A 22,900-nucleotide genomic window follows, 5' to 3' on the forward strand; every position below is an offset into this window, starting at 1 on the left:
ATTTGAGTAAATGGCGATGTGGGCATGAGAGGGCATTCAGGGCTTCTAAGTTGAGACCACAATTTTACTGTCTAAACTAGAGTGGGTTGTAGAAACAGGGAGAGTTCTAGAATAGTGATCCAGTATATAGATCATAGTTCTGACAGTTTTGTTGAGATGCCATTAATATGAATTTTACACACATTCCAAGGGCTGATTATTAGGGGCTCTACCCACAATCTAACTGGATCATGATCTGTTATCTTATTGAGATTAGCATCTCTATCCTTTAGCTAGTTGGTTCTTTCTGTGTCAGCATTAAATTTGAAACTTTACATTTTTAAATTAAAACTGCCTTTGTTTTCAAAGCCCCCGAATAGCCCTTCATCACCATGCCCTTGAAGGCAAATCCAATAATTGCCCTTGGCAGTCTGACTCATGGAAGTGAAGGCACAGCCAAGCGTGGGCTGGAGATGCTCTCTGAGCATATAACCTTCCAGAGCTGCTTATGTGGATACTGAGAAGTTCATCTCGGGGGAAATTTAGACTGTTATTTTTCTGCAGGTCGCCGTTCTTAGGAGACATAGTTGGTGTATGCACTGTATTTTTATCGTCTGTTAAAGGGCAAGTCAGGCATTTTCCCCGCTATTAAAGGATCAACAAGTACAGGGGTGATAAAGCCCCTACAACTCTGAAATCTCCTTTAAGGCGGTTTTCAGGGAGGCATCACACAAGCTGAACAGACATTTGGAGTTTTGACTGAATATAATGACAGGTTGGTGGCTTCTCAGGGCTGAGTTTAGAAATGACAGAGAGGCAGCATTTTCTTGGCAGTAGCGTCATTATCCCTGAGAGAGATAAATTCCCAATATATTCTCCTCTTTCAAGTGAGTAAAATGTGAGTCTCCCCAACTGAGACATCAAGCTTAAGCAAACCAGTTTAACCAAAGGATCCTTTTGAAGGCAAGCCATGCTCTCCTACATAAGCAGAGAGAATTAGACAAAAGTGCAACGTACGATTCGCTGGTCGGTGTAATCCCCACTGCTGTACGAGGTGGCCAGTGTGGAGGAGCACTTCTCAGCATACCAGGGGGATAGGCCTTGCTGCGAGGCACTGCTGATGGAGATGGTGTAGATGCTGTCTGTGTACCCATCACAGTCACAGTTATCTCCCTGACGCCCCCCATTTCCAGAAGCCCAGACGAAGATAGAGCCCTTTCCTTGTCTCCCCTAAAGGAAAAGCCAGAATATATCACATCTGTTATCATAGATTGGGGTCCGTGTCACACCCCAATAAAATCTCTAACAAATAGATGCAGGAAGTTCCCAGAGACATTAACTTGGAGTCTGTTTCAACTCCAGGTACTCCAGCATCTATGTTGAAACTCTCGAGAGATTGCATGTTCTAAGCCCCTGGGCACTGGAGCTGCCAGAGCCTCCTTCATCCCTGCCCTTTCTGGAATGGCACTGAGTGAGTATTTCTCTTTCTTTTCTTTTTTATGTGGATTCATAATGGCTTATAGCACATGCTTATAATTTTTTCACTCTTCCCTCGGCTTATGTCACTATGCTTGAATCTTTGAACTTCCTCTCTTTCTTTCTGCTTGAATCTTCTGGCTGACTGATAGAATGACAAAATCAGGCATTATTCAGATTTGCTTTGCAGCTGCATTAAAAGGGACTCTTCAATTGAATGGAACTCGTCAAGGCTACTCTTTCTATGGTTTTTCAATTTGTGCTCTCCAAAGTTTCTACTTTTATTTCATCCTGCACAGAATCCTTAGGATCCTGGCGAGAATGCATTAAACCTCAGTGACAGAGCAACACAGCCAAGGCACAAGTAATCATCAGGCACGTGCAGAGAGGGAAGCGCCACATTGCTATAGTTAAGGATGCATTTTCAGAGTATTTGAAAGAAGTCTGGGTGATAGTTTACCTAGTGTAGAAATCCAAAAGCAGCAGGAAAATGAGAAAGGACATATCCGGAGTACTTTTTGAAGTAAATGTTCTGGGGTAATGAATATCAGTTGAATGTCAGATCCATCTGGGAAAAACTCTCTTAACCCTTAACTTCCATCCCTCTCAAGAATGATTTGGCTTTCTAAATGCAGTTCAGGAGTTGCCATCATGGTGCAGTGGAAATGAATCTGACCAGGAACCATGAAGTTGCGATTAGATCCCTGGCCTCACTCAGCCAGTTAAGGATCTGGTGTTGCCATGAGCTGTGGAGTAGGTCACAGATACGGCTTGGATCTCATGTTGCTGTGGCTGTGGCTGTGGCTGGTGGCTATAGCTCCGATTAGACACCTAGTCTGGGAACCTCCACATGTCGTGGGTGCGGCCCTAAAAAGACAAAAAAAAAAAAAAGACCAAAAAAAAAATGCAGTTCAAATCATAAACAACAAGAAATTCATAACCATTTCTTTGCATATAAACTAAGTGTTCTTCCCTTCCCCCCATATTTAAACAGTCAAGTTTCACTTCAAGTGGGTTTATGTTAAGCATCTCACCTGTTTGACACCATATTCAAAAGCCTTCTGGGCTAGTCGGCCAGGCCCTTCCACAGTTTTCCCATCATCATTAGGGCCCCAGCTTGCACTATAAATATCCACATGTCCAGGATTAAATCCAATTGAGCTGGCTTCTATAGCATCAGTCACAATGCCATCCAACATTCTTATGCCTGAACAGCAAAATAGACAAATACATACATCAGTGTCAATGTATATGTAGAATGGCACAATGCTCTTAATAATCATTTTAAAAGGACCCCCCCAAAGAGTCAAAAACAGGGTAACCATTGTATGTCCCACATGCCTGTGACCCAGCTGCTAACAGCATGGCAGAAAGATACAAGTCACTGTCTCCATAAGCCTTCTTATCTGCCCTTTAGAGGTAACTCTATGTGCTGGGCAGTGGCCATAGTTGCGGTTGGTTAAGAAATGTCTCCCTTCCCTCTGCTGCCCTAATAACCTGAAAATGACAGGATCTCTTTCAGAAAGAGGCATCAACAGCCCCCTTTCAACATGCCTGCTCATAACTCTACTACAAATGGCTGTGGCCCAGCCAGTGTCTTAGGGAGAATTCTGCATAGGAAGCTCTGCAGCTTGAAAAGACCTACTTACAATAGGAAACTAACAAATAGGGAAAGAACTCTTGTTCCTAAGCACTGATTAAAGATAACCCAGAGGCCATTCTTTTATGTGTTTGCTAAGAAACATTTTCAAGGAACATGCTTCCTTTTCTTCTAAATAATCTCAAGGATGAAATCATTGCCATGGATTTCACTCCTCAGGGGGAATCATTTTTCATCAGGGGAAGGCAGATGCGGTAGCTTTTTGTGCTTTCCAACAGGCTGTCACCCATCATCAGACTCATGTATTCAAGAGCCAGGAAGGCAAAAGCAATTTAGACAGATATAGGCATCTACCTGGTTATTCCTGGCTGCAGGCTAATAGTGCAATGGAGGGCACAGCCTTAGATTTTCACACGATTATTTACTCTGGAGCATAGGTAAAAGAACATGTAGTTGACATGACTAGTTGAAGTCATACTTATTTTTTAAAATTGTTCAAAATGTATTTGGGGGAAAAAATCCCATCTCTGCTATGTACTAGCTCTGTGATCTTGGGCAAGCCACTTAACTTCTATGTGCCTTAGTTTCTTCAACTATAAAATGGGGATGATAACAGCTCCTGTTCATTGAGGATGTACTATATGTAGCAACCATTCTCAGGCCTAAAAGTATGAACTAGTCTATCCTTATGACAACCATCTTAGGTGGGTGCTGTAATACTCCCCATTTTAAAGGGAGAGAGGTTAAGACCAGATAGGGACAGTGATTTGCCCAAGGCCACACAGCTCAAAACTGGAGAAATGAGCCTTGAATCTCAGAAATCCAGAATTCAAATCCATGATGTTAACCACTAGGTTACACTGCCTATAAGGTCTTGTAACATAAATGATGGACATATAGTAGGTATGTTTTAGTTTCCTTGAGAAATCTTGCTTCTGATTCCTCTTCTATAAAATGAAGGGATGAGATGATTCTCTCACAAACTATAGCTACTTAGTTCATCATGACTTAAAAAGTACATTCTTTTTCTAGATGATTATGTACTTTGTGGTCCTGCCTTCATTTTCTTTAAATTAACATGGCACTTTGATGATGCTGGTATCAAAGGAGTCAGAGATGACACTTAAAATCTAGGAGTGTGCTGTATTAGTGAGAGATGCATTATTTATACCAGGATGTATATATATTTGATTTCTGAAAAGAAATATGAAGCCAAATTCAAGGTCTACTTTTGTAGAGCTTAATGGAGTTTTACTGTCCTTGCTGTGTTCTACAATGTTGTTGTGTTTTAGAAAACAAACTAAATGTAAAGTTTATAGAGTAACCAAGAAAGCCTGAGGTAGGGCTTAGGGCTCGTGTGAAGAGGAGAGACAATTATTTTATTCTCTGTGAGCCCCTGGGGATTCACTCTGCACCCTTCTCCACAGGAAGGTGGATGGCAGCAGTGGCTTCTCTTGTCATCCCATTGGTTTCAGCCAACTGAAGACAGCAGCAGGAGATTGGGGTGGGGCAAGAGTGAGGTACTCACTCCTGGATCTTCCCTGCCTAGAAGCAGCTCCACTGTTGTACTCAAAGCCATAGCTCCTGTCCAGCAGCTGTCTCCTGTGGCCACAGATTCTCTCTCTAGTTTTCATGACCACATCCTCCCCTTGCTCCATTAGGCCTATAGGTAGTAACATCTGCTTGTGTTAATTCGTGCCTCTTTGGTGTCCTTTAACTCTTGTCAATAGTTCTTTTATTAAATTGCCCTGTGAAACTTACCATATGTTTACCCATAAAGACACTGATGAAAACAACCACAGATTCCAAATTCTTGCTCTCATAGATATCATTTTTCTTCTTACTATAATGAGTAGGTATTCTTTTTATTTTTAAAAAACTTTTCTTTGCTATGAAATAAGGGACTGTAGAATTGAGAGGCAATGTAAGTCTTTGCCTAAATTTACCTCCTCCTTCTGTTCTCTTAGCAAGCACTCAATAACAAACCCTTCTAAATCAGAACACAAAGAAAATTAAATTTGCTTCAAAAGCTATTCAACATTTCTATTCTACCTTACCCCCACAAAGATGTATTGGCTATACTCAGCTACCATTTTCTAAGAATCCAGATTCATTGATTTGCCTGCAAACCACATTCAAGTCATGTAGCAAATTTTGCAAGGACTTCATTTTTTCCTCTGGTTGTTGAGAAGTGCCCCCACCCCACCTCACCCCATCACCTTTACACCAGGTAATGCAAGAGTCAAATTAAGGTGCAAAACTACAGGAACAACCCTCTGCTTTACCTCCAACTTTGGAATTGTATGCAACTCCGACCCCACACTTGTGATTATTTGCTTGCATAGCAATTTCTCCTGCACATCTGGTCCCATGTCTGAAGATTAAAAAATAAAGTTTATAAAACATAAATGAGGAAAAACATTGGTTTTGCATATGAATCTATGGCACATGTATATATTAACATTTTGACAGCCTTGTTGCTGGTTTTCTTCTCATCAGTATTAGATGAACTGTAGGTATCAGATGAAGGGCCCAAGTATATGAGTTCAAATTCTAGCTTCTGCCACTAACTACTGGTGTGACCTTGGGTAAGTTACTGGTCCTCAAAGAGTTGTGGCATCCCACATGAGAATACTTAGAACAGTGGCTGGTATATAGTAAGAACCCAGGATATGTTAGCTATTGATACTTACTATGAATAGCTCTGACACTTTCAGAAACCATCTCAAAGAAATGGCTTCTGCACCATACTTTGTTGCTGTTAAAGTGACTCCTCACTTCTTTCTCACTAGTGACTTCCTTGGATTAGGTTGTCCTGGACCAGTCCTAATAGGATATCTAGAAGAGAGTCCCCTCTCAAGCCCTCCACTCCTCCTCTAACCATACACCAAGCTAAAACATCTGAAGATTTTCTGGTACCAAGGATTTTGAGATTTTAACAAGATACTACAGGCTATTAGGAAAGTATGGTTCTCCTGCAACTCTGATTGGGAACAGAAGCCTGAACATGACTAGTTTTGCAATAAGAAAAAGAAGGTAATTATTATTGCAGAGCATTTTGGGGAAAAAATCCATCTCTAAAACAGACCAAAGTCCACCATTAAAGCATCAATTCTGACGTTCTGAGGATAGTGATTGTTTTCTATCTTCTCCCTGACCTCAGGAGGGTCAATAAGTCAAGAGAACTTTAATGTGAACTTTTATATTTCATGACTTTTATTCCATGGTGCATGCATCTGGTAGCAGTCAGTGGAGCCACTGACCAGATAGGCTGGTTAGCTCTGAGCAACTCTGTCAGCCAGCTACTTTTAGACACTACTGTTCTAGACATCTTTTAATTTAGCCCAGCATGAAATGCAAAAACCCCAAATTGAATGGGTCATTTAAAATAAGCCTGTTTTACTTATCTTATTTTCCCTGAAATACCAAAGATAATTTCCTGGTCTTCTTTCACCAAATGATGTTCCTCCTTTTTGTTAATACTAGATAGGAGTCAATTCAGAACAAAATGAGTATTTTTAATTTGAGGTCTTCTCTAATGGAGCATACATCTGCTTCTTTTTGGTCTTCTAGTATTTCCCCCTTTTGGGAAATGGCCCTTGCTCCTTATGATTCTCTTTCTGTCATGAGGCTTTTACCCCAGACAACTTTTGAGAATTGATGCAGATTCTGGGGAAGAGAATTAGACTCTTTTTCCAGAATATTTGCCTTTAATTTCCATGTAGGCCATGTGACTCTTGCTACCATAGAGTCTATTGAGAATAAAGCTAAGTGGAAGTAAGAAGAACTAGGAGATAGAGATGGAGTAATTTGTGTCCAGATGGCATATGATTTGATCTTGCAATGACTGAACGCATAGCAGGCATGGCACTTTATGCTTCTTTGATGGATTAGTCCTCTTTGCCTTTGTTGGAAGGAAAAAATTTTGTTGCCATCCTCTGGGAAATGTGCTTCTGGAAGTCACCACCACCTGTATTTCCATTTATACAGGATTGGAGAGAGGTACCATGATAGCACAGTCTCCAGACAGAGCTTACAGAATCAACCTGTTGGCATACTTCCCCAGCATTGTACCTCTGGTCCTTAAAATGATGCAATGTGACACCTCCTATTATTGATTTCTCTTTACATACCGAAGACTCTATTCTTAAAAGGTACAGGTTCATGATACAAATAGGGATTGATATATTTTCCTCCTCTTATCCTCACTTCCCACTTCCGCACCTTGAGAAAAAGAGACTTTATCAAAGTGGTTCCTTGTCATTCTTTGTAGACCTGCAGATTTCTTTCCTTAAATCTGGCTCTGAGATAAAAGAACCTCTATTACCTTAGAATGAGAGCCATAACTGGCTTTTAAACAAATTGATTTAAAAAATTATTCCACAGATAGTTTAAAAACTATTATTGTACCAATTAAAAATATCCTCACAACATGTTATTTAACTAGAAAAATAATCTGTAATTGGTGTTGAAATACTGAATAGAGATTCATGCCAGTTGCACTGTTAAGGTTTTATTATTTAGTGTTTTCTCTTTGGATTTGCAGAGGAGAATTCAAATGCAACTTTTATTAACCTTATTTACATAGTAATAAAGAACAGCAGCAACACAGTTTGGAGAGAACACCTTTGGAATTGGGAGATAATAGGTCTCTAATTGCTTATAAAGATCAAGACAAAGTGGGGCCATTCATTTTCTAAATGTAAGGGATTTATTTATGACAACATGCTAGAAGGGTAACTATTTTTTCACTATACCTTTTGATAAATGACAGAGATGCTACCTTTTTGGTTGATAGTCAAGAGCACCATGAGAGGTATTTTTTGTGTAATTTTCAATAGCATATTCCAAGTTGGCTCAGAAAATTGACTTGTCTCTGTTTCTATTCTTATCAGATATTATTCTTGTCATGTTTCTCACTGAAAAGAAGTCTACTTTAGTTACTAAATGAGAGGACTTGATCATCATCATCATTAGTGTCTTTGTCACTGTCATCGCCATCATAGCAAACACTTAACTTTTCCTATGTACCAGGCACTACGCAAGCTAATTACATATATAAACTCATTTAGTCCCCTTAATAATCCAATGACATAGATACTATTATTACCTCTTTTTAGTAGATGATAAAACTGAGGCACAAAGAAGTTATATAATTTGCTCAAGGTCACTCAGCTATTAAGAGGTAGATCTAAGATTTGATCCAAATGTATCTGAAAAGTCTGTACTCTTAAGTATGGGGCTGTGGCACACCACTTCTATGCTATATGAAAGGCCTGTGGTCTGCTATGCTCTGGAGGCTCAGAGTTTTCAGGCATAAAATGACACAATTTTGAGCTGCTTCCTTGGGGTCTCTAGAACTCTTTGAGTTTGGAGAAATGTGGTATTTTAAGTATCATGAGTTGAGAATCCCTTTTTTAAGGGGAAAGAAGAGAGACATCTGAGTTCCCCTTCTCATGAGTACAAAGACTCTAGAGAATATCACCTCACCAGGTATTCACTTATTATGGATCTACCACACAAGGCATCACCCACATTGGATCCTGGACCAAACCCAGGGCACACTGATACCGCCAGCTAACCGTCTCCTCAGCTGTACTAACATGGCTGGGAGCAGATTACCCTCTTAATCTTGTCCAAGGGAGGTAGAATGAGAGCTGTTGTAACTTCATTCTAAGAATGGCACCCCTTTCTTTCAAGCACTTATTCCCTATTTTCTTAGGAAGTTCTTTTAGGAGAGTAGGGACAGAGTCACCATTATAGGAACCAAAATAAAAAAATATAGGCAGAGTGAGGTGATTTCCACAAGGTTACCCTCCCTCCTGGTTATTGGCAAAGCCATCACTACCAGCCAGGCTAACATTACAAGGTCATGCTCTGAAAGAACAGATGTCCCTCTGGGTCCTGCCCTGCCCTGACTCAGAAATAGGGCTGCACATTTGTCTGGGGACCCTGCTCCAAGTTATAAGACATCCTACTTTCCCCCAAGGCTGGCCCCTCCCAGTACTTTTTGTATTATTACTGGAATGTTCTAACCTCTATGGGTATTTGCTATTAACCCCTTTAAGAGATAAATCCTGAAAGAAGTAAATGATACTGAAAGAACCCTCCCTGAGCCTCCCCTTCTCCCCAAGAAAGAAATATACACCCAGATATTGAGCTCAGGTCCAAGAACCCCAGCCTTCCTTCCTGGGGTTTGTTTGCCTTTTGGAGGGGGGACGACAGTCCAGAGTAATAGCTTTAGGTCTACATTATTGTACCAGCCACATGGGAATTCTGAGACAATAAGGGAGGAAGGAAGAGGGAAAGTGCGAATGGGAGAGAGGGAGAACTTGATTGACCCGCATTGAGTAATAGTCCAAGAGAGAGAAAGAAAGAAAAGGGAAGCACTTATGTGGCATCTGCTCAGAGATTTTCATTACTTGTTCTTTCCATCCCCACTTGTAGCAACAAGTGCTTGTTTCACCTTGGTTTCCATCTACTTTGGTGCAAGTCTCTTTTGGGTGGAACAAATGAAGAGGAAAGTGTGAATGTCTCCTTGAAGTCTGTGAGAGACATCATTATGCACAAAGATGAGTTCTCACATGGGCAGGGACATTTGAGGTGAAGTACCTAGGGGTGAAGTTTCTTTTGGGTCTAGGAAAGAAAGGTGATACTATCTCGTCTCTGGGTCTTTATTGGGCCTCTTGTTTGGCACATCTGGCTCTTGGTCCCTTCAGTATCCTGTGGCTGCTATGGAGAGTGAATTTAGGAGTCAGAAAATATACTTTTTCTCTTCTCTTAAATTTTCGAATATCCAGCAGGAATTCCGGAATAGGCTACTATCTAGCCCAATGCCCTGGAGCCTGTGTAGGGTTCGAGGGCCAGGCTTCAGTATACATTTCTCTTTTCTGGTATCTGGCCATGCTTTTCTGGGGAAACTAATGAGGATGGTTGTGGCTTCTCTGTGAAGTCATGGGGATGTGTTATCGTGGTTATCTGTATTTCTCTTCATGACTAACATCAAGCATGTTACAAATTATAAAAGATTTATACAGGAATTGTGGGCCGGGAGGATGAGCTCCAGGTTTTTATTCTTTATGTCCCAAACATTTTTTCTAAAGCTATAACTATTCAATAACATTTGAGGGGAGCATTTCATAATATAAGAAGAAAGTTTAATTGAAACATGGTTCTATAAGCCAAAAGGAATATAAAAATAGAAACTTTTGTTTCTGTTTTAAAAGCAACAAAATGTTGTGGTTTGGGTGGTGTACTTCTGAGAACTAAAATGCGGATCATATTTATAGTGTAATTTTCTCAAACAAGATAAAAGCATGTTGAAGCACTTACCCCCACCCCCAATCCACATTTACTCACTTGTTCTCATTTGTGGGATCATATCGGGGAAATGGATCATGGTCATTATCATTAAAATCATAGCTAGCCTCTGGATCCTAAAAAAAAAAAAAAACACCATAGCATCATTCAAAAAGCAGTACTTTCCAAGCCTTCTAGCCCTGTCCCATTCCCATACTACCTGATAACCGGAAAGCCTGCATTTCAGAGTTTCTGGCCCAGTTGCTGATCATTTATTATACCCATCAACCAGGCAGAGATGATGCACACAGAAAAGCAAGCAAATGTCCAATTCTCAGTGAATGTTACCAAACCCATAGGTCATAGAAGCTCATAAGATATTAGAACCAGAAGGAGTCAGAGTTTATGTAGTTCAACCCCCTCATTTTCCAAATGAAAAATTGAAGCCCACAAAAATTGAATGAGTTAACTAAGCTATAGAACTAGTTAGCATTACTTTGACACTCATTTCTTAAGAATATAGGTGCAAGGAGCCGTGGGGTAAGGCTCTGGTCTAAGTGATCTCCTTCAGCATCCCCAATTACACTAAAATAAACATGTAATTTAACTAAAGAGGGTTAAGACTAGCTTCCAGGTCCCACCCCATTTTTCAATCAGATTGCTATACTTAAACATCTTCCACATAGGAACTGTATTACCGCTATTGCTATTTCTCTATTATTTTCCAAATCTTTCAATAAGTCCTACTTTTTGTTAATCATTTTCATCTTTTCTTTGCCTTCCTGTTTCTTTTGCTCTTTAGCTGGGGAATGTTGATTGAGTGGAAGGGATGAGAAAAAGAGGAGAGGCAATTTTCAAGAGAAAAAACTGATCTAAAGACCTAAAATATTATGGAGAGCTTCATAAACAATTAAGTAAATAACTTTAATTTACTGATTTCCCATACCTAGTAATCTTTTCCCAGCTTGTTAATTTTTGCATTGTGTGGTATATACTTTGATTTGCATGAAAGGAATCACATTCATATAACTTCACAATGTGAGAGATATTGAGCCATAAGGGACTGAGGAGGAAGACTGTGCATTTGGCTTGATTTGATCATTTTCATGTCCCCAAATACTTAGTGGCATAGAGATAAATGGCTTTTAATAATTTCATTGGCTTAAGTGCCTCCTCTCACCCAAAGCACATGCGTTTGTACAATCCTGGGCTCCACTGAATTATTTCAATGCCCAGTGATACCAAAAAAAAAAAAAAAAAAAGAAAGAAAGTTTATGTGCACTGGCAGGAGGGTGAGGAATGGAAGAACTTTGAACCATCAGTCCCAGGGATGACATGAGAGCAGCCTCCTGCTTGAGGGAAGGAATGTCCTAACTGTGTAGGCCTTCCCTAAGTTGCAGCAATGGGAGGGCCCAGACTCACATAGTTGGCATAGATGTCTGTGTGATTCCACTCCAAGCCATCATCCAGTACAGTAATAACAACTCCTTTGCCTGTGATGCCTTTTTGCCAAACAGGTATCACATGGAGGTCCAGCTTGGGCAGGGCTGCAGTCATCCTAGTATCTTGCTAGTAAAGAAATAAAAGGAGCATTGGTAAACTCAGGATTGGCTTGATGCAGAATGAGAACTGAAGCTCCAGTATGGAAACCCATCTTTCTTTTTCGTAGGGTCACTCTACTCTTTAGAAGAAGGCAATTAAGTGAGAAAAAAAAAAGTAAAAAGTTGAGGGTAGGACCAAGTGAATCATCATAGTGCTAGTCTTTTTCCAATTGTTCCAATGGAAATTCACTTGAAAGGATGAATCACCCTGTACCCCTTCTCTTTGAGCTATGTGGCTTTGAAGAAGTTTATCCCTAAGTTGCTTTCATTTTAATTACATGCTCGAGCTTTTCATTTACCAGAGCTTTATTTGATGCCCCATGTTTCCATCTGCCCCCAAATCCCTAGCCTCCATGGCCACACCAAATATACTTAATTTTTTCTGGCTCACAGTTATTCATGGATGTTTTTATAACTTTTCTAAAAGAAAAAAGTAGAACCTGCAACACCCAAGAGGCTGTGGTCTCACTAGGACTTGCAATTTAACTGCCGGTTTCTCAGTATGAATGGTTTAGGGAGTAAGTTCTATGATAGGAGATTTAGGATTTTTTCAAGTTACCTTTCCTGATAGTTCCAGTATGTGGACTGTAGGAAAGAAGAGCTGGACAGAAAAGGAACACAGATATGAGAACATCCCCAAGCATTTGAGATACGTCCTAGAAGAGTGCAGGTTTTAAGCGGAGTCAAAAAGAAATTTATAAATAAAAACAATCAAAAATATAAATGAATGCATTGCCTCCTGGCTGATGCCCCTCAGAAAGAGGTGGAGCAAAACAAAAATCGACTAGGCCAGCATGAAGCTGAGTCACAGGAGTCTAGAACTACACACAGTCTTGGCCAAAGCCAGAGAAGAAGTCCTCTCTATCACTCACAAAAACAATTACCTAGTGTGGTTGTTAACAGTCTCTGGAGCCCTGAATTATGATCCCAACTGCTAGAAGCCGTGTGATTTTGGCAAGTGAATCAATTTACTAAGTTCTCTATTTCTTCATCTCTTAAGTGGGCATATTTACTATATCTACAACAAAATGTTGCACGAGAACTAAGTAAGTTAATTCATGTCAAACATTTAGAATAGTGTTTGTCACATAGTAATGGACTAGTGTTAGCTGGTGAGTCTCTTCTGCTACATTGAGCAAGTACTGCTTAGGTTAATATTTCAAGAGGAATTGATCCCTTTTCCCATTCACTGTGCAACAAGGATGTCTAAGCCTTAGGTTATGGTTGTCATGAAAGTTTATCTTTTACGTTATTCTCAGCAACAAATACTCCTATTAACGTGTATCACTACAGTAGAGGCTTAATATTAAAACAGAAGGAGAGCACTCTACCGGCAAGCAGGAACACTTAGAATTTCTCCACTTGATGCCCGCATTCCAATAAGGACTTGGTAACTATCTTAAAGGTACAATGGTTTACAAGTCTAGACACTTGCAGCTAGCTGCATTTTGCCTTTCTTTGTGTTCTTCCTAAAGCCTAGATCAGAAATTCTTACCTGGAAGCACATAAGAATTACCACTTGGCTATAAATACTGAATTATGTTCACTGTAGTCTTTGGGTAATTTAAACTGTTCTCAAAAGTAACTTTGATAAAATGTGATTTTTGCCATGAGTACTGTTTTGGAAACTCTCACTTGCAAGACATGATTCTTATGTATTTATTCCAGATAAATTTAAGAAGATAAGAAAGCAACAACCCTTCCTCACATAGTAACTAAAGATCTGTATTTCAGACATTCTCACCTAGTAAAATGGAAGATTCAAATCATGGGAGGGCCCATCAACCCTAATCTCCAGGTAATACATCTCTCTGCTGGATTATCCATCATTAAAAAAAAATCAATTGTGCAGTCATAATAAATAACCCAGGTCCTGCACAGTCCTTCTGTAGGTACTTACCAAGTACCATTGCTGATTCCACATCGGATCATTAAAGAGATTTAGTGCTGAGTCTCTTAGAATTGAACGTTTACTTCTCTCTTTTTCATACTGTTGTTCAGCCCATATCACCTACAAGGAGTTTTATAGCAAGAAAATCAACAGTCAAATAGCCACCTCTAGTGTAATCATCTTCCTTTTAACTAGCTCCAGTACCCTGTCCATCAGAGTTCAGGCCGCTCCACAGTGTTGTCATTTGACTGCAGATCAAACTGACAGCTCAGTGAGAAGAAGGGATTGCCCACTGAGGGGATGAGCATTTCCTCTATTATAGTAAAGTGTACCTTTATGGGGAGGAGAAGTGGTCAGTGAAGTGATGATTCCTCAAATTATTTACACTGTGATTACAGTGGAAGTGAAAGTTTAGCCTGCTTTCATCAGCAAATGGACCATAATACCCATTTTTATATTGAGGTTCCAGGGTTCTGTAGCTGAAAATTTGTCCATTTTCATGGAATGAGTCAACAAGCTAAGAGATCCTAGAGACTGCTGTTATGGTGCTCTTATAGCTTAATCTCTCTTTCTTTATACACAAAAATAGAAATTGAAAATGTGACAAAAGGCAGAAAAGGTGCTGTGTCTTTGCAGATTTGAAATTCTGGTTCCCCTGTACTTCAGCCTCCTGTTTAAGCGTATTTAACATGAGAAACAGATCCAGAGTGATGAATGAGCACTACTGACCATGCACACTTACCATTAATTTAGTTTCATGTATTATGCAAAGAGATCTGACAATACAAAAATTACCTTCCCCACATTTATGGCATAATCCTATTATACTTGAGGCCCTGAGAGGGTAAGGGGCTGCCTTGTGGTTATATTTATTATGAGATAATACCATGCTCTTATTTTGCTGGGCAACATAACTCTTTCCTATCCAAAACTTGTCCTTTCTTTTGTATACATGATGATAGACCAGTGTGTGATAGGATATTGTTAATGTGAGAATACTAATGAGTCAGAACCAAAAATAAAAACTGAAAAATAATTTGCAACTAAAGGATAAAACCATCCACTAAGAGTGTCCTGAATTTTCAATTGAAAATATATTGCAAATCTATTAGAAACATTGGGAGGGACTTGAGAGCTAGAAATTAGTCACTATAATTTATTTTAAAGTGCCTGTGTTTTCAAGCTTAATTGTTTTGGCTCAAAATACCTCAGTGCTGGGAATATACTGCCTGTCATCTGAGTTGGTCTTTGGGAGCTGCCTGCTAGGGAACGAGTACTAATCTTTGAGGGCAAAAGTCACTTACAGTTGGAGATTTCATTAACAGACTTATAAAGATAGCTTATTGCTGCATTTCAGAAGGCTAATTTGAAAGAATATTATCCTATAAAAAGAGCAATAAAATGAAAATCAAAAGCATTTTTTAAAAATGGAAGATAAGAAGAGGCACTCTGCCATCTGATCAGATAAATATCCAGTTGTTGGAAATAGTGTTATGATTAATGTCATTAACTCCAAATCCCATATTAATCTCTATAAGAGCAGACCAAATGGAACAGAACAAATTGGTGGTGTCCTTCCATTATGTATATAATAGGTATCATGTACTTAATTGTAAATAATTCTTTTGATTTGAAAAGGATGTTAAAAATTATCTAGTCCCACTTTTTTCTGCAAGATTCGATAGGTTCTAGGATTTTCCCTGAAATAAAATTATTCTGGGGATAACTTTTTATAGGATCATATAGACTATTTTTTTTAATGACATTATACTGGAGAGTAAATTCTTAGTTCTTCATTATGTTTTGAGATTTTCCCCCAAATCACCTATTTTTTAAATTAAAAAAAATTTTTTGGCTTTTTTTTTAGGGCCACACCTGCAGCATATGGAAATTCCCAGGCTAGGGTTTAAATAGAAGCTGCAGCCGCTGGCCTATACCACAGCCACAGCAACAAAGGATCCTAGCTGTGTCTGTGACCTATATCACAGCTCATAGCCAGATCCTTAATCCACTGAGTGAGGCTCAGGATCAAACCCACATCCTCATGGATACTAGTCAGGTTTGTTACTGCTGAGCCACAATGGGAATTCCTACATTTTTAACTTTTTTTAAAATTTTATTGAAGTATAGTTTATTTACAGTTGTAATAATTTCTGCTGTACAACAAAGTGATTCAGTTATACATGTACACACATCCCCCAAATCAACTATTAAGGAAATGTCTAAAGAATAAAACTGGGCCATCTGTTTATTATATGAGATACTCTGAGTAATAATACCAGTTAGGTCTGCTCCATTCTATCCAGTCTTCTCCTATGAAGACTGGAAGGGAGGTCAGTTTGACTTCCTTGTCAGTAATGTCAGGCATGCATTTAGGCAGACAAGGAAATACCTCTTGTTTTGTGAAGGACTATTCCTAGCCAGAGTGCTGGAGGTTGTCCTACTTTCAGAGCCCACATACATTTAACCATCTGCCTTGGGACAGCAAAAGGAAGATTTCACTGGACAAGAAATGTATAAAGTAATGTTCAGGGCCTCTGATTTGGTCTTCACATCTAGCCTTTAACTTGAGTAAAAGCCAGCAATTGGTGTTATGTGAGCAGCCGGTCTCTGTCCATGGTCCTGATTCACACTCCTGGTGTGGGTGTCATTACTTCTTTCATGTTTGAATACTGGTAACCCAGGCCCAGTCCTTCCTCACCCTCATAATTTGTCTTCTTTTTCTTCTTCTTCTTTTAAAATTCTATCAGTTGCACAACAAATATAATAGCAAATTTTTTACAGGGTTCATGAATTCCATGTAGTTTCAACAGTTCTAGCACCTTTCTGTCACTTACACTTTTCTTTTGGGAAAGTTGAAAGGATGTATTTTATCTCTCACAAAGGGTCCATAATTCTCCAGAGTATCCTAGTCAACAGAAATGATGTATACAGATATCAAGCCAGCCAGGACAAATTTCCACCAGTATGGCACATTCTTGAGCAAATGCAGCATTGTATATGCAAAATCCAATACTTCACATTTCTGTTTCTAATCAACATTTCTATGGATATGTTTGCTGACCTTGAAAACAGATTTCAAAGATCAGTAGGTATATTTGATATGCATGAAATTGGCCCTGAAATTTACCTATGTTTATTTTATATATTTCCTCCTATTGCCTGATTATTGAATATTATACCTATCAGGACAAAAAGAAATGGAATGTTTTGGGTAAGACATTATAATACTTATGGAAACATTACCTCATGAAGACATGGATTTAAAGCTCCCTCCAAAATATTAGTTTCCCATATAACCAAATAAGATATAAATGGCAGATTTTTTTTTTTTTTAGTTACACTGAATGCTATTAAAAGCAGGGTTTATATATTATATTTCTTTGGCATCCCCACAATGAACATCAAAGTGCTTGATACATAACAGGCATATAATAAAAGGCTGTTGATTAAATGTATTGTCAAACATTTTCATTAGTGCTGCTACTTGATTCTCAGTACTTATATTCATGCTCACAGACTGGATTTGTGATCTAACATTTTATGCATATAATATATATTTCATCTACATTATATGTTTATATATAAAAATTTAGTCAACCAATTCAATCCAATCCAGTTATTTTTATGTGCAAATATAACCCTCTGGAAACACTACAGACAAATAATTGTGATTACAATAAAAAAGAATCAAATTTGAAGAGCTTTTGCACTTGTTGGCAATCATAAAGAAAGCAGGTAAATCAGGTTACTGGTTTGAAGACAAATGCAAAACACTTACACGGTCATCATCAGATAATCTCTTAGTGATATGAAGGGCACTCCTTCGAGATCTTCGAGGATGGCTTTTATGTTTGAATAAGTAGTGATTTTCAAGTGATCCTATCTATAAAAGAAAAAATTAAAATAAAAATCCTCTTTCTAGAATAAGTATATGTGAGTTAGATTGAAATCCATCTAACTTAGAGGCAGGCAACTTTTGTTAAGCCCATTCCCCATATTTGAAGTTAACTTTTTTCTTCTCTAGGAAGGCACTGATAGAAGGCTTTCCTCTCTTCTCAGTGTGTTGAGTGAGATGAACCTCAAAATATTATTACTTGAGCTCACAGCATACTTGAAAGCTGGTGATACTTCTGTTTCACACATTTCAGAGGAACTGCATTTGTTTTTCTAGGTGATATTACTGTATAGACATTTCTAAAAAAAATTACTCATTTTGTGAAATTTGTTCCATCAGAGAACATTAATTTGTGGAAAGGAAATCTGGCACTATAAAGGCAATGTCCCATTCGGCTAGGACAATTTGCTGTTGCTATAAAATACAGCCGTTGAATCTATAGTGATAATTGTTATAAGCTGCTATTAATGACCATTTGACTTCGCAAAGGCCAGAGCTTTGAGGAAAAATCCAGCATGCCGCATTTAGACAAATGTTCCACCTTAGAGTGTGTAAGCTTCTCTGGGTGACTATCGGTACATTTGGTCCATTCAGAACTCTTTACATCATTAAGGATAATGAACATTGTTATTCTTTTAAGCTAGTTTCTCTTTATTCAAAATAATATTTAATTTGAATCTACAAAGTACTCTAGCTGCCCTGTATTTTTTTTTAATTGAGACAATTGACAATGGGTTATTTCAGAAGAATTATATTCTTTAAATCGGTGGTTCTCATCATCCAGAGACTTTTTAATGGAGATGCTTAGGCCCTGCTTCAAGACTGAACCTCGGGGAATGAATCTGCTATGAGCTATAGGTGGAGCTGGGGAGAGAGAACAGTAGCCACAAGAAAAGATCAGCAATGGTTTTGCTTCTGGTGGACCCCTCCACCCCAACCCCTATGCACCATCCTAGCTTTATCTTGAAGCCTTAAGGATAGTGATGTTAAACATCAGGATTGTGATGCTAAGTTAAGTGTAAACAAAGGGAGGAATAAGCTGAACCATAAAAGCACCTTCAGTCTTTTACAAATAATTATTTTTAAAAATTTGTTATTTATGCCATTTAAACTGGAAATGTGCATATGTAAATCATATGTAAATATAAAAAGGCGTTTTCTCACTCTATTCTAAAGCCTCTTGTGACTATGCCATCCCTTCCTAAAAGATAATACCAAGAATACTGATTTATTGTTATTTATTTATAATTTATTTATTGGGACTTGAGATTTTTGAAAGACAATTACCATAATGAATGGTCCATGTATGGATATGTCTGGGGGCTAATATGTGAGAAAAGAAAGAGGGATTTATTTTTTGCTCTTTCCTCCAATCTCCTTCCACACAGTTAACAATGCTATTTAGCTGCCCTAAAGATGAAGTCACCAGTTTTTTTTTGTTTGGTTGGTTTTTTTGTTTGTTTGTTTGTTTGTTTTTTTGCCCTCACAGCCAGGCGAGATTTCCATGATGTTCAGGGTACCCACAAGGGCAATGCCACCCCCTACTCACTCTTTAGATCCCAACAATTCCTTGAAGTTTCTGGACTTACCAATAAGCTGCCTTCTTTGTATCTCCCTGGTTTCTCACAAGCTGTTTTCTATGCCTAGAGTAGCTTCCTCAATCTCATCATGCTCCCATGGCAACCTTTGACTCTTCTTCCTAAACTCTGTGCAAACGTTTCCTCCCTGGGCTGTGTTCTTTCACCCCTCCCCAATCCCTTCCATTTTCAATTCTTCAATCAGCAAGTATGGAGACTCCAGAAACAGCTTCTGTTACTACACCAATTATGTACAATTGCAGTCATTTGTAACTAAACCAATCTCTTGGGTCTTGATTCCTTGCAAGTTTCTTTTTTCTTTTTTTTTTTTTGGACTATTATCCTATTATTCTTCAGCTCCTAACACCGAATCTGGCATAGAACAAGGACTGGGTAAAAGCAAAAGTCTTGGTCTCCTCTTGGGACACAGAGAAGAGAAGTTAATTCGTGTATTGACTTTCCTGCTGGGCATTTCTGACAGTTTGGCTCATAAATTTGGAGAATGAAGCCTCTGGCAAGGAAAGGCGCATTCCCCAGCGGATTGATCTATGGAATCGCCAACGCCCACGCCGATTACTCATCCGTGACTGTAGCTGCATCTCTACCACCACCTCTAGAAAAAACGCGCCAAAATGTTTTACAACTACCCCCCCCCACCCCCCGTTTCAGTGCACAACAATTTACTAGGCAAAGAACGACGGGCTAGATTCTAAGCCAAGGAAAAGGAAAGCTTAAAACTCACATGCCCTCGGGTTCACGTGAAATCACAAAGCTCAGCAGACCCCTTCCTAAAGCCTCAATGCCCCTCCCCCTCTCTTGCCCCACAGCTATCTGTTAACCCAGTCCTCACTTGGTTGGGCAACAGTTTCCTTCATAAGCTGAAACCCCCAGAAAGCAATTACGCATTTGGCTGAGGAACCAGAAAGCAAAAAATCCTTTCCCATCACTTCGGCATCTTGAACCTTCAGGGGAACTGACCAATCAAAGTTGTTAAGCTCGGACTTTGCAAGTTCCCAGTGAGATTCCGGAGCTCCTGGTAGAGGCACAGAGAGTTGGGTCCCTGTATTTCACCCTCCTCTTCTCCCACTGGCTTCCCAGTCCACTCCGCGGTCCACTCAGCCCGTGGGTAATGAGTCCTGGCCTCTGGCACACTCCCAACGCTCTGGGCATATCCTCAAGGGCTGCTGTGAATAACTCCAAGCTTGCTTAGCCCCCTAGAATCGGGACTTGGATCTGATGCTGCCATATTGAAAAGAAGGAAACAGTCGGCTCCTGACGCAGCCCCACTGAGTCCCAAGGGACAGAGCGCACTGCATCTCCCGAGGAATACTTGGTTGGTAAGAGCTTGCGTGCATCTCAAGTTCTGTGAACAAGCGTGGAGGGATTTTTTCCAAACTGCGCGGGAACGGATATCATTTCCAGAGTGGACAACAAACAGCAAGAATAAGCTCTACCCAGCTGCAGCAGCTTGGTTCTGCCTGGCTGCGCCCAGCCCAAACAATAAATAATGCAAGCCTTCTCTCTCCAAGCTCGCGCCAGGGGCGAGAGCTGGAGAAGCTCCTGCTCTTTGCCACTGGGCTCAAGAGAGTGCAACCTGGGACTCCCACTTGGGAGATAACATTCCAGTCCCGCCAGTCCCCTTGGGCCCCTGAAAGTTTCTTAAAAGTGCGAACTCTTACCTGACCCAAAAGGTCATAGCCTAGCTCCTCCGCTATGGCCGAGGCTGCCTCTGGTCCCCCGGGGATCTCCGCTGCCCATTCATTCACAAACTGCCTCTTCGCTTTTACACTGTTTAATGCACACCAAGCGCAAAAGAGAGTGAAAGCAGTACACTGCAGAGTCCAGGCTCTTCGCTCCATGGCTCTCACACTCGTCCGCATACAATTGGAAAGGAGAGGGGGGACAAGAAGCAAGGTAGAAAAGCCAGAAAGAATTGCCCCTTCCGACCCCGAGCTCTGAACCACTTCTCTCTCCCGGTTGTTCCGAGACGAGATAGAGAAAGAGAAGCGCAGGAGAGGCTGGGCGGCGGCGAGCGCTCAGTGCAGCGCTTCGGTCTCCCGGCTGAGTGGAGCCCCAGCCCTTCCGAGTCGGAATGGAAATGAGTGTTTACACGTCAAATCGACGAAAGCCATCTCTTGACGTCAGATCTACCTGAACTAAGATCTGGATGGTATTCCCGGCGGGGTGGAGAAGCGGCTAAAATAAGCAGGGAGGGATTAAGAAAAGGAAACGGTTGCCGGTATTGGTTAAGTCTTCTCCCAGCCTGACTGTAAATTCTGTAGCGGTGAGAAACACCTTCACTTCTCAAAGAGAGGTGCTCGGTATAACTACCAAAAAACAAAGCTTGGGAGTGCAGCCCACTTTCCTTCCCTTCTCTCTGTTTTCTTTATCTTTACTTGGTTATTTCCTGTGTGGGGGGAGGGAGGGAGGATTCTTAAAACGCCCCGTGAATATTGGCATCTGCTACGAAGAACAGTGCTTTTAATAAGTCTTTCAAGTCGGACAGAGCCTGGGAGGGCAGAGATAAAGAGGGGAGCTTCTTCTGCCTAGATTCTGACCTAAATTGCCTAGGAAAATGAGCATGTCTGGAAGACAATGTTGAAGTAATACTTTTAAAAATGCGTATTAATCATTCAAACTAGTGTATGTCCTTTCTCAACCTCAGTTAAACAATACCTAAAATTTTATCCCAGGTATTGCAGAACCCACTATCACCCCCTTTACAGTGCTTATCAGAAAAAAAATTAACACGCGATTTTTAATTTTTTTATTCATATGATTTTTAAACAGAAAATTATTTTCTTTATTTATCAGCAAAGAAGTGTATGTAGGGACCCAAATGCTGATGAGTGACTTAGGGAGAGAAAGAGCAGTTTTCCTTAACTCTGAACTTTTCCATTCTTCCTTTTTCCTTCCATTCTTCCTTAGGTGTTGAACTGAAGCTATGCTGTTACTTTCCCATAAAATTCAGTTTCTTTCTGTGGAAGAAGGTTTTCCCGTGGGAAGAGAACAAGCAGATATCTAAATGATCCTCCCCCCACACCCCAGGAAAGGGAAATGGGTTCAGTGTCCTGTGTCAGCCTATTCTAATCCTGAGGGGTTGAACCTGGCGGGAAATGCTGGGAGGTGTAGTATTCAGCACTGAGGAATGGACAGCTCCATACGCACTTACTGCAGAACTGCCTTTGTGAGTTCTAATTACTGCGCCGCCCTTCTGCAACTGGCTAGAACCAAACTGTCTCTCTTTTGACCAGTGCCTTTCCATTTTTTAAAATAGAAAAATAGAAACTCGACTGCAGGGAAGAAGTATGATTAGCTCATGATCGTGACGGTTTGCGTGACAGCTCGCAGGAACGTGATGGATTCAGATCAAAAGTAAAACTGAGAGCCTTGTCTGCGAAAGATTTTTTTTTTCCTCGCCCCCGCCCCTTCTTTTAAACTCCCAGCCGCCGGAGGGCGCAGTCTATTCTAGAGAAAGAAGGCAAGGGGTAAGAGTGGGAAGAAAGCATATGGGCTTGTGGAGAAAGGAAGCAAGAAATAATTACTGACAGGAAGCAAATCAGATGGAGGCTTGGTGGA

The 22,900-nt window shown here is 40.1% G+C and overlaps 1 protein-coding gene and 1 long non-coding RNA gene across 3 annotated transcripts in view; one reads left to right on the top strand and one right to left on the bottom strand.

The window, feature by feature from the left end:
• PCSK1 (proprotein convertase subtilisin/kexin type 1) overlaps positions 1-21,376 on the bottom strand; it is a 44,138-nt gene extending 22,762 nt beyond the window's left edge. The window contains exons 1-8 of one of the 2 annotated variants that reach the window (XM_047778323.1): positions 21,001-21,376; positions 17,628-17,732; positions 13,856-13,966; positions 11,777-11,923; positions 10,415-10,491; positions 5,341-5,429; positions 2,490-2,662; positions 997-1,209 (exon numbers count right to left, since the gene is read on the bottom strand). In XM_047778323.1, the coding sequence (XP_047634279.1) occupies positions 997-1,209; positions 2,490-2,662; positions 5,341-5,429; positions 10,415-10,491; positions 11,777-11,923; positions 13,856-13,966; positions 17,628-17,732; positions 21,001-21,201 (1,116 nt within the window). In that variant the 5' untranslated portion in view covers positions 21,202-21,376. Of the gene's footprint in view, positions 1-996; positions 1,210-2,489; positions 2,663-5,340; positions 5,430-10,414; positions 10,492-11,776; positions 11,924-13,855; positions 13,967-17,627; positions 17,733-20,223; positions 20,295-21,000 lie in introns of those variants that run through there. The other variant, XM_047778324.1, reaches the window with a different exon arrangement.
• LOC125126185 (uncharacterized) overlaps positions 1,345-22,900 on the top strand; it is a 155,339-nt gene continuing 133,783 nt past the window's right edge. The window contains exon 1 of the long non-coding RNA XR_007134542.1: positions 1,345-1,450. This is a non-coding gene — a long non-coding RNA (uncharacterized LOC125126185). The remainder of the gene's footprint in view (positions 1,451-22,900) is intronic.

This window comes from Phacochoerus africanus, chromosome 4 (assembly GCF_016906955.1).
Source record: "Phacochoerus africanus isolate WHEZ1 chromosome 4, ROS_Pafr_v1, whole genome shotgun sequence".
NCBI lineage: Eukaryota > Metazoa > Chordata > Mammalia > Artiodactyla > Suidae > Phacochoerus > Phacochoerus africanus.